A 12,723-nucleotide genomic window follows, 5' to 3' on the forward strand; every position below is an offset into this window, starting at 1 on the left:
TTATAATTCAGCGTAGTATACAAGAACGGCGTCAACAAAGAGGGAGTCTTTGTATTTTGATTAAGTCCTAATATTGTATTCGTAAAACTAAAAATTAGTAAATTTCATTTGCAGGTCCCCGTGGATGTAGGGTACAATTGTATCCGAACCACATTAAATTTGTGTCTCGTTTATTTCTGTTTTTACGAACTGCTTCACGAACTGTTGCAACACTTCACGCAACAATAACGAAAAACTGAATCTGACACAAATAATTTAATCTGCACGAAATAAATTCTAACAATTGGCATCAAGAGCCTGTCACTAGATACACTTAGTGAGATTTTGGGATTTAATTTTTTTTGATTTTTTTTGTGCAGACATGAATAATCATCGTGAAGGCGCATTCCTACCACCTCTCTTGGGTGAATTAAACTACTCTGATTGGAAAATAAGGATGAATATGTTCATCAAATCTATTGATGAATGGGCCTGGCGCGCGATTCTAATTGGTTGGACACCTCCTACCTCAATGAATGAGTCACACGAGATCATTCAAACGCCAAAAGAAAAGTGGAGTGATGAAGAAGTACGAATAGCAGATTATAATTCCAAGGCAACCAATGCTATCTTGAGTTGTATCGATGACGAACAATTCAAATTGATATCAATGTGCAAATCAGCAAAGGAGGCATGGGATATTCTACAAGAGACCTACGAAGGAACTACTCTGATAAGCAAGTGCAAAGAGACTACTGCTGAAACTGTTGCAACAGTTGGACAGACAGTTCAAACAGAACTCAGGTATGATAATTTGCCTTCAATAGACGACAGCGGTTTAACTTCCTTTATTCTTGCAGGTGATGATGGGGATTCTGAAAACAACAGCGATGATGACGAGGCAACCTTGAAAGAATTAATGACGAGCTACGAAAGGATGTACGAAAAATTTCTTAAGGTATGTGAGTCGAATAAATTCTTAGAAAAAGAGAAGCTTGTTCTAATTCAGGAAAACAAAGTGTTGAAGGTAAGAATTTCTACTCTTGAACAAAATGTTATTTCTGCTAGTAGAGAAACCGATAGTTTGAAGGCTAAATTTGCTAAAACCCAAGATTTTATTTCTAAATTAAATACAGGTAGGGTAAATCTGAATGAAACTTTGAGAACAAGTCAGCCGAACTATGGTCATCTAGGTAGAGGGGCTAATACACTATTTGATGATGCTTTGAAACAGAAAGAATATCCCATATGAAAAATCAATATTGTTAAACAATCCACTGTTTCACAGACTGTTGCAACTGTTACGTCAAAACAGTCATCTCAAAGAAAACGTTTTGTGCCTATTTGTCATTTTTGTCATGTTCCTGGTCATATACGACCCAGGTGTTTTAAGTACTTGAAAATGGTTAAAAGAATAATGGCCCGCTCACCACTTTCCGCTAAAATTGATCACACTTTTGTGTCGTCTCAAAAACCCAAGATAAAGGTTGATTTAGTGAATAAAGCTCAACAAAAAATCTGGGTAAAGAAGTCTGATCTTAATTGTTTATCTGCCATTACTTCTTTAAACTCATGTGATGATAGTACTAACTGTTCCAACAGTTCTGGTGACGAAGCTAGTTTGGGTAACAAAAAACTTGGTAATCTGAATTGTGATAATTTGTATGCGAAAAATAAATTTATGAATCCAATTCAGCATTCGAGAACTAAGCTTACTGATATTTGTCATCTTTTCATAAGGGGCTTGGTCGAAAAGGGGGTTGTCTCAATTGATTATGTTGCAACGGAGAATGAATTAACTGATGCTTTTGCAAAAACCCTTGATGCACAGAAATTTGATTCCTTGCGAAAATCGCTGGGAATTTATGTTGTTTAATCTGATGCAGTTGCATGAACTGTTGCAACAGTCTGTGTGTCCAGACTTGCAACTTTTAGTGGTAGGACACTTCATATGTTTTTGCATCTCATATAGGACCTGCATTAAGCATACTGCATATGATTGAGACAAATGTGAATTTGATACTTCGTGTATTTCTAAATTTTGTGGGGTAGAACTTCACCAATTCCCAAAATGATTACTTAAAAGGCTCCAACTTATTTATTTCTCTGAATAGTCTTGTCATGGTTGGATGTTTTTATAGGGAAAAGCTGCCTCTTTTAATGAGTGAAAGCTACTCTTGAACTACTGTTACTAATATATATATCTACAACCATTTGGTCAGTGAATAGTTCGAAGCCTTTTTGAGTCGAGTCAGTAAATCACGTGGCCGAAAGCTCGCTACACGACTCAATTAGAAAGCCCAGAGGACTACACATTGCACGGCCAATATAAATTATACATATGGTCAGTGAATAGTTCGAAGCCTAGTTGAGTCGAGCCAGTAAACCACTTGACCGAACACTCACTACAAGGCTCAATTAGAAAGCCCAGGGGACTACACATTGCACGACCACTATAACCCCGTTCCTTTTAATTGCTCTGTTTTTCATGGGAAAAAGCTACCATTAGACGTGTATGTACGCTACCTAATAAGAGCATCTTTGTGTTTGACTTGGGATTATTAAGTTTATTGGTTGCATTCGCAGTCGAATTTTTGGGGATTGCATTTATCGTGAATGTGAAGATAAATCCCATATGTTTTGTTTGTCCATGCAGTATCCTATTCACATATGTCTCTTCACTCATGTTTATTTCTCATGTTTACTTCGTGTCTTGCATTAGGCATTATTTAAAAAAAAAAAAAAAAAAAAAAGAGAAAGAGAGACGGGATTTTTGTTTATGTGCCGGTTAAATTTAATTTTTTGTTGCAGCCGGATCTATTGAGTTTACTCCTCTCATCTCCACGTTTCGTATGAAGTTTGGCAAAGTCTGTAGTCTTTGTTATCTAATGCTGGATTTGATATCAATATCCTTTTGATTTCGCATTGCAATTATCGTGTGTTATTGAGTGTGTGAGTTTGTGATTTTGTGTTCCCGTCATGTATGGTGATTCTTCTTACTTACTTTCAAAATTCTCTCTACATTTGATCTTTTTGTTAAGTGTTTGAACAGCTTGCTCGAATCATCAAGATCATTAGTCCATGTTGAGTTATCTATGCATGGTGATTGCCCAGAAAGGGGGAGAAAAGAACAGTAACGATGGCATGAACACAGGGAGAGTTTCGACAACTGTTGCGACAGTGCATCAGACAGTTGCTGGAACAGTGCAGGAATGCAGGGGGAGTTCAGACAACTGTTGAGACAATGCATCATACAGTTGTTGGAATAGTGCAGAAATACAGGACAAATAAGGAGGAATTCATTGTAAAGGGAAGTTGATTCTGCCACTGCATATTTTTTGTTGTTCTTTGCTAAATTGAACAGCTGTACACTATCTGCTGAACTGTTTGATAAACTGTTGCAACTGTTTATATTTGCAGATGTTAATGCAGGGGGAGTTCAGACAACTGTTGAGACAATGCATCATACAGTTGTTGGAATAGTGCAGAAATACAGGACAAATAAGGAGGAATTCATTGTAAAGGGAAGTTGATTCTGCCACTGCATATTTTTTGTTGTTCTTTGCTAAATTGAACAGCTGTACACTATCTGCTGAACTGTTTGATAAACTGTTGCAACTGTTTATATTTGCAGATGTTATTTTGAATTTGCTGACCCTTGTTCATGCATGTATCATATATTTAGGGGGAGTAAATGTTCTGACCAATCAATGCCAAAGGGGGAGAGTGTTAGAATCTCGGTGGGATTCTAAGTCCACAACACCAAGTGGAATTCTATGGAGATGTGTATTAATATGAGGAATATATTTTCCTTAGTTATCTCATTAGATAATTTGAGAAGAAATAAATTATCTCTCCATATTAATCACGTGAACGTGTATCTCCAAAATAGAAGGAATTTCACATTTTTAATATTGTGTTTATTGTCATTAATTGGTTTAGGTCTTCACAAGAATATAAAAGGAGGAGCTAATACTGATGTTATTTGCTGAGTCTTTTATCACGTGGGTGATTTACCACGTCGCCCTCCAAGTCTACAAAGCCAAGTAAGCAAAGGGGAAGAATGAAGTCATTTACAAGAGGAGATGCCTAAGGATCATTTACAGGGGGAGAAATACATGCATGGGGAGCTGACTCCGTTGTGAACCACCCGCCGAAGCCACTACTGTTGGATCAGTTGCTGAAACTGTGGCAGTTGCTATTGCAGCAGTTGATGCCACTCTTGTTGCTGGCTGTTCCTTTAATGCTAAGGATGATCTTTAGTTTTATTGATTCCGTCTATCATCTAATTGTTTTTATTTTCAGGTTTTTACTCAGCGGGAGAAAATGATTATACTCAATAAACGACAAAGGGGGAGATTGTTAGAATCCCTTGGATTCTAATTATACGAGAATTAAATAAAACCTGTGCCACAAGTTTGCATAGACCGTGAGTTAAAGAAGGGAAGAGTCCTTGTAGCTTTTAATTCTTTTAATTTGTCATTAATTGATTTATAATAGGAATTATTCTTCTAAAGAGTTATTCTTATTTTAATGACTTGTCATCTACGTATATTAGCTAACTTAGACTTAATGGACTCCGGTTTTCCTTGTTGTACAGTGAATCAAAAAACGTAGGAGAGCATATATACGAGAGCAGCATGCAGCATAGGATCGTGATTGTTAGAATCCTTTGGATTCTGACTTCGCAAAGAAACGTGTAAAAGACTTGCACCACAAGTCTAGAATATGCCGTAATATAAGAAGGGGAGTTTCCTTGTGTTTTAATTCTTTATTTATCATTAATTGATTAATAATGGGAATTATCTTTATACAAGCATAATTATCTTTTTTATATTTTATTGTTAGTAATTGGAATTAGATTAGGATGGAAAATCTTGTGATAAGGCATGAGCTTTACAATTCTATATTTAATATACCTCTTGTACGTAACTCCTACCTAATGGGTCTCTTTTCTTGTATAGGGAATTTGCAATCTCACAACTATATAAATGAGAACCTTAGACGTCTGTGCGGGAGTTTTTATTGAGAAAAAAAAAAGATTTTCTCTTTTCTTTGTTGCTCCTACAGTGCATATTTTATCGAGAGAAAATATACAGAGAAAACATCCTTGGCTCTCGTTTTTATTGTTCTATCGTGATACGTGATTTTCATAGAAAATATACCGGCTTCAAGGCTTTGTGGTGAAGACACCAAGATTCAAGGAGTATCACAAGTTTGCTTCTTCTATATAAAAAGAAGATCGGTTCTTCGGGAGAGGGGCTTAAACAGATCTCGGGAGGAGATCGATCCGCCGACTGAGGGATTCAGCGTTGAAGGGGAGTTCAACCGTGCGGAGTAAGGGACGTGCTGCAAATTGAAGATTTATAATTCAGCGTAGTATACAAGAACGGCGTCAACAAAGAGGGAGTCTTTGTATTTTGATTAAGTCCTAATATTGTATTCGTAAAACTAAAAATTAGTAAATTTCATTTGCAGGTCCCCGTGGATGTAGGGTACAATTGTATCCGAACCACATTAAATTTGTGTCTCGTTTATTTCTGTTTTTACGAACTGCTTCACGAACTGTTGCAACACTTCACGCAACAATAACGAAAAACTGAATCTGACACAAATAATTTAATCTGCACGAAATAAATTCTAACATTTTTTATTTTACTTTCTATTAAAAAATAAGAACATTAATATGTCTTCAACCGTGAATTGATTTCACTAGCCTCTCTATTTTTGTTCCACAAAAACAATTTACCAGCCCCTCTACTTTTATTCCACAAAAAAGAAAAATAAACTCTAACCAACGATTGAAAGAAAACAAACACAAAGGATTTCAGAGGAATTCATAAACTCTACTCTTATTTTGCCTTCTTCTACATTATTTTATCAGAATTATTTGTTTCTCTGAAGATTCAACTTTCAGGTAAAAACCCTAATTATTTACTTAATCTGTTTTAATTTCGGAGTCCGGCGTTGACTTTTTTTTTTTTTTTTTTTATAATTTTGTTTTTTCTTAAAAACAATATTTTAATTAAGATTACTGTCTTGGCTGCTAAATTACTGTCTCCGGCAGTTATTTAACTGTCGGAGACAGTAATTTAACTGTTAATTGATTCTTTTGGTTTTTTTTTTTTTTTCTTCAAAAATATTTTAATTAATATTACTGTATTCGTTGCTAAATTACTGTCTCCAACAGTTATTTAACTGTCGGAGACAATAATTTAACTGTTAATTGACTTTTTTATTCTTAAAAAAAATATTTTTAATTAATATTACTGTATTCGTTGCTAAATTACTGTCTCCGGCAGTTATTTAACTGTCGGAGACAGTAATTTAACTGTTAATTGACTTTTTTTTTTTTTTTTTTTTTCCTTAAAAATAATTATTTTAATTAATATTACTGCCTTGGATGTTAAATTACTGTCTCCAACAGTAATTTAACTGTCTTAGACAATAATGTTAATAATATTACTGTTCGGAAAAATAATATTCATAATATTACTGTCCCAAACAGTAATATTACTGTCTGAGACAGTAATTTAGTAGCCAAGACAGTAATATTAATTAAAATATTTTTTTCTAAGAAAAACAATTCAAAATAAAAAAAAAAGTCAACGCCGGAGACCGGCGGTCAACGGTGGTTGACCGGCCGGAAAAAAATTTCAGGAAAAAAAAAATTTCAAAAAAAAAAAAAAAATTCAAAAAAAAAAGTCAACGCCGGAGACCGGCGGTCTCCAGCGGTCAGCCCCGGAATCTGGCCGGAAAAAAAACATTTCAGAAAAAAAATTATTTTCTGAAAAAAAAAAAGTTTTGGGGGTTAATGTGATATATTTGTTTAAATCCGGGGTCAATGTGTAATATTATGGAAGTTAGAGCATAATGGGTGGAATTGATAAGAATTATATTATTGAGGGTACTTTAGACTAAAGACATGGGGATGAGCTTAATTGAGAGACTGGTTTTTTTTTTTTGACCAAAATGCATTTAAGTCCCATGTGATGGGCCTTTTTGCCATTTGCCCTAAAGTTTATTTTATATTAGAGCAAATTTGATTAAAGAAATTATGAGTTTCTGATACGATGATCTCTTGGATATTATAGATTTTTTCAATGTTTTGAAAACCGGACCGGACATCGACCCGGTCAAGCTACCGGGTCACGGTTGGACCGGTTCAACCGGGGTCCAACCGGATTTCTTGCATTTTTTTATATATAATTATTTTATTTATTTAATATCTCAAATATAATATATTATATATTTTTATATTTTATTTCATTTCATCACTTTAAAGAAAAAAGAATTAAAAATTATTAATTTTCTTCTCACTCTTCTCTCTCCTCTCTCTCTCTCTCCCCTCTTTCTTCTTTCTTCCTCCTCTTTTCACGAACAGACCAGAGACCACACTCCCCAATCCCTATCCCCTTCTCTTCTTCCTTCCTTCTTTTCTTCTCTTCGTCCTTGTTTATTCTTAATTCTTCCCATTTCCACCCAAACATATACTTCTCCACTTATTTTTCATTTTTTTTCTTCATTTTCACTTTCACCTTCTTCGTTTTCTTTTCTTTGGCAGCTACTACTTGGATTGGGTTACATACTACCTAGATCCGTTCACCAGTAACCATTTCCGACAAGATTCAATAACCCACGACGTAGATCCGACGATGAAATTTTTTGTGAGCTAAAAACCGGTTTTTTGGGTTGGTCTTCGGGTTACCCGGTTCTTACCGGTTGAACCAGATTTTTGATGATTAACCCGGTTTTTTGAGCATTTTGGGTTTTGACGTCTAACCGGACCGGACATGGCGGCGGTTCGCGGTTGAACCGGTCGGACCGGCCGGTCCGGTCCGGTTTTCAAAACATTGGATTTTTTTACAAAAAGAATATGTAAAAAAACTATTCTTTACTTTAATATTTCTCTGGCATAATAAAACCCTAACACAATATGACTATTTAAAGATAAGAAAAAACCCATCTTATTTGGGTAATTACAGTCACTCCCTCCTTTTAAATATTTTTACATAAAATTTATGTATTCGCTTATTTACCGAACCAAATCATATATTCGGTTCAGTAAACGCTATGAAATGTTGATGTACCGAAATTTCGGTTTGGTTTCACCGAATTAACATTCCTAAATTTACCTCTAGAGGGGTTTTTTAGTAAGATAATACATAGTTGAGGAAGGTGGCTGTAATTACCCAAACAGAAGGGTAGTTTTCGTAATTTGACCGTAACTCAGGGGTTTGACCGTAATTTGCCCCAAAAAATATGTCAATAAATTTCTTAAACAACGAGCTTCTAAAAAAACAAATAAATATGGCCTGGTTTCCATAACTAAGCTAAAATATTTGGGTAGGCTATATATATTGAGGAACGTAATCCCCACAAAATATTCTGATCTATAGCTATAAATAAATAAGGTAATATTATAATTATTCATTGCTAGATACCTTAATTACTAGATTATTTTTCACTCTCTTTAATTATTACTTAATTACTAGCACAATCAAAAACTATATAAACTGAGTTAATTCCCCTGTATGTACATGTTCGTGTGCCTCTAAAGAAGCTATTAATTATAGCATAAATTCAGCAAAATTACGTACAATACATTATGGCACACTTACGCGTAAATTTCTTTTCGTATCTCTTCGTAATACTTTTGGTATCGAATATGAATACCGTCACGTTCGTTCGAGGTCAAAAACGCATTGTAGATCTTTGCAACAAAACCCGCGATCCGAGTTTCTGCATGGGCGTTCTCCAAACGAGAGGCGATGCGGATATGTTTGTTATAGCCATGTCTACGATAGACTTGGCATCAACTAGGTCGTCGGATACGGTGAACATAGTACGCGCGCTGCGTTCGTCCACGTCGAAAGCCGATTTAAGATATTATCTAGAGACGTGCGAATCATCGTATAGGGATGTTTTGGTTTATCTGAGTAACGGGAGGGACAGCCTAAAGAAAGGGGATTACCACGACGTCAATATATTGGCGACTGAAGTCAGCGATAAAGCAGCCTACTGCGAGATGGCCTTAAACGCTCCGCCGTTCAAGTCGCCACTCACGAAGGTGAATAACGACTTGCGGTCGCTGGCTGATAATATTGAAGTTGTTGCAAATTTGCTCGGAGGCGAAAAATAATCTCTCTTTTTTTTTTTTTTTTTTTTTTAACAGCATATGTAGGGAATTTTTTTTTAATTTATTTTATATTGTGACTGGTCAACTTTGTTTTGATATTTTTAATAAAGTCTTGGAATATAATAAAATCGGGTGAACTGCGTTTTGCACCCCAGAAATAACATAGATTGGTGACTTGCACCCCGAAATTCTAAGTTTGGCGAACTGCATCCTCAATTCAAATTACATATATCTTGGCAACTTGCATCCTATATCCATGTTTTGCAAGATTAGAACAAACAATTCAATATATCGTGATATTTTGAATAGATTCTCTTACAACTTTTACGTGATTCTCGTATATATGCTATGAAGTTAGGGTTTCTTCTTGATAACTCAAGCATAATATTTGCTGCGTGCTCAAGCCCCATCCGATGGTAACCAATAAATTCCACTATTCTCCATTTCTTTTTATAATGTTTTATGTATGTTTTATGGCTAGGGGGTGTAAACTAGCGGATCTCGAGTCGAATTTGTCTGTTTTGGCGAGCTCGAGCCAGAGCTTGAGCCCATTTCGTTATTTTTTTTTAATTTCTTTAAATATTATATATATCATAATTTTATTTTTTTAATTTTTTTTGTAATTTCTTTAAATATTATTATAATTTTATTTTTTAAATTATCAAAGAAAAATCCAGATAAAGAATATGAATCTTTAATTTTTTTTAATTATTTATATGAATTTATTACTTAATTTTATATTAATTATATTTAAAATAAACTAAAAAAATAAATTAAAAAAAGCTCATGAGCCGACTCGCGAGCTCACGAACAACTAAGAATGAGCTCGGGCTCGACTCATCAGAAAGCTCGAACTCAAAAAATTTGAGTTCGAGTCCGAGCTTTTGTCGAGCCAGCTCCGGTCCAGGGTCGGTCCTAGGGTTCGAGAGGCCCCTTAGCTAACCAAATAGCAATGTTTATAATATATATATATATATATATAAATAAAATAAAATAAAAAGGGAGGAGGAGGAAAAAAAACGTAGCAAATAACAACAGCGAAAACAAGCTTTTACTCTTTGCTTTGTCTTTCTGTTGTGATGTCGAGATTTCTACGACCCATAATATCGAGAAATAACCAATCTATATTCTATAGCAATTCAAAATATAAAAGAAAATACGACCCTAATTATTAAACTCAAAACAACTCAATTTTGATTGTGAATAAAATAAAAAAAAAAAAAAAAAAAAAGACTATTGTCAATGGAATAACGCAAGGTGCAAGTGAGGGCTTGAACACACGGTATCTAGAAAGAAGTCTAAGATTTACGCCATTTAAGCTAAATGTATACTTCTGAATTGTTTTGTATATAGTTATATAAATTGGAAGCCCCTAAAAAGTTCGATTTTTTCGGAGGCCCAAGGCTATCCTCTCCCACCTATACCTTCGGCCGGCCGCTCAGCTCATTTACACCCTATTTACGGCAATGAGTGAGTCTTTCTTTTCAAGTGTTTCTTGCCTTCTTGAACTACATTACGGCATTCCATCATGATTTTGTTTAGAGGAATTCCATCATGGTTTCAACATATTACATATGTGTTGTGTTTTCACCCTTCTCTCGTGTTGTAGTATAGTGATATATATTTAATAAAGCGTATGTGTTATTAATATATAAGCTTTCATTATTTTATACATTACATGTAATATATATATATATATATATATATATATATATATATATATATATATATATATATATATATATATATATATATATATATATATACATATATATATATATCGTATTAATAAAATATTTTATGAACATTCTTGTAATTTAAAAAAAGAAAGATGAAAGTTAGAATTTTGTTGCAAGTGATAGTAAGTGAAAATAGAATAGAAGCTTTAAAATATAAGCGAGAAATATTAGATTTTTAAGACAATTTTGCCCTTTATTCAAATAAAAATCTCGCGAGAAATAGAAATTAGGGTGTAACATACCAAATTTAGAATTTCAGGGTGCGAGTCACCAATCAATGTTATTTCTAGGGTCCAAAACAAAATCCGCCCTAATAAAATCTAAACATAATATAAGTAGTTTTTAAATTTTTTTAATATAAAATTATTATAAGAGAAAAGGTTGATCTTCATTCACCGAAGGGTAATAATATACGCAGGCCAAATTAAACATTCAGTCACTTTTTTACCATGATTTTTTACCTTTTTACCATAACTATTTACCTTTTGTATTATTCCTACCTGTTAAGTGTATATTTATACACTTAATTGTACCTTTTAATTGGAGCTTTTGGTGTGTTTTAATGATAATTGGTGCTTAAAATGGCTATTATTTGTATTTTAGGTGCAAATTGGAGAATTGACAACTTTTGGGGTGAAAACTGCAAATTCAGAGAAAAAGTGGGCCAAAAGTGAAAAAATCAGATTTCTGCAGAATTAAAGACCGCACGGCCGTGCGGATTTTAAAGCATAATCTCGCACGGCCGTCCGGATGGACGTAGGGGCGCAGTGAAGGAAGTTTAATTACACAAGGAAACCCGCCCTATTATATTTTTGCACCCTATTTAAAGGCCACAAGCACACAATTAGACCTACCTTTTAATCTTTTACCTTTTATCTTTATTATTAGTTTTTAGTTTTTTATCTTTTCGACACGCAATCAAGGAGCAAGAGAACGAAGACGAAGACTTGACGAATCTTCATCATAGTTTTCCTTTTTCCTTTTCTTTTCTGATTTTTATGAATTTTTGTATTTTTATTATGCTTTTCGTAACGAACATGAGTAGCTAAGTTTTTATTCTAGGATTTTGTTGGAACCCTATGTGGTAGTTTGAACCTATTTTTCTACTTTTATGCAAGTTTAATTCTTCGATTATTTCTTCTATCTTGATCGTATTTAGTGCATGAGCGTAGCTAACTTATGTTGCTATTTGTTATTGTTAGAATTGATTGACAGATCGTTTTAATAATTAGAACAGGGATAGAAGAGCCTTCGAGTAGTTTTTCACCGAATGTGTGTGTTAATTGCATGTAATATCGTAGACATACAGATAATACCTTAGGTAGCCGTTTACGAGACTTGTTATTTAATGCTTTATTTATACTAGGTTTGCATAGACATATAGTGAATCTTTTATGAATAATAGGTTTATAGCGCAGCGACAGCTGGTTATGAATAATTTCGTGTCTTGGGTTAATAATCGGGAATCGTAACTTGCATGATAGGAGATTAATCGGGTGAAGAATTATCGCATAGGGGGAAGATAAAATCCTAGATCCGTTTATTATTGATATTTTCTCGTGATTACTTGCTTTCTTAATTAGTTTAATTTATTTAGTTAATTAATTTGACAACCCTGCGTAGGCTGGATAAAAATCACAATTGTTAGGATTTGGTACTTAGGATTAAATAATTTGCGTATTCCCTGTGGGATCGACATCCGACTCTCACGAGTCTACTTTACTACTTGTTTGCGATACGTACACTTGCGTGTTGGTATTTAGCACCCAACAAGTTTTTGGCGCCGTTGCCGGGGAATACGGCTAAATTATTTATTTATCCTAATATTAATTTCGAGCAATTTTTCTTACTTCAGCCATTTTTTTT

At 34.1% G+C, this 12,723-nt stretch overlaps 1 protein-coding gene across 1 annotated transcript; it reads left to right on the plus strand.

Moving 5' to 3' along the window:
- The first annotated feature begins 8,647 nt into the window (after nucleotides 1-8,647).
- On the plus strand, nucleotides 8,648-9,121 carry LOC148765189 (pectinesterase inhibitor-like). Its single transcript, XM_088812699.1, has one exon. The coding sequence runs from the start codon at nucleotides 8,648-8,650 to the stop codon at nucleotides 9,119-9,121; it is 474 nt and encodes a 157-aa protein (XP_088668825.1).
- The last annotated feature ends 3,602 nt before the right edge of the window (nucleotides 9,122-12,723 follow it).

The sequence above is a fragment of the Erythranthe guttata genome, chromosome 14 (assembly GCF_056151865.1).
Source record: "Erythranthe guttata isolate IM_541 chromosome 14, IM_541, whole genome shotgun sequence".
Lineage (NCBI taxonomy): Eukaryota > Viridiplantae > Streptophyta > Magnoliopsida > Lamiales > Phrymaceae > Erythranthe > Erythranthe guttata.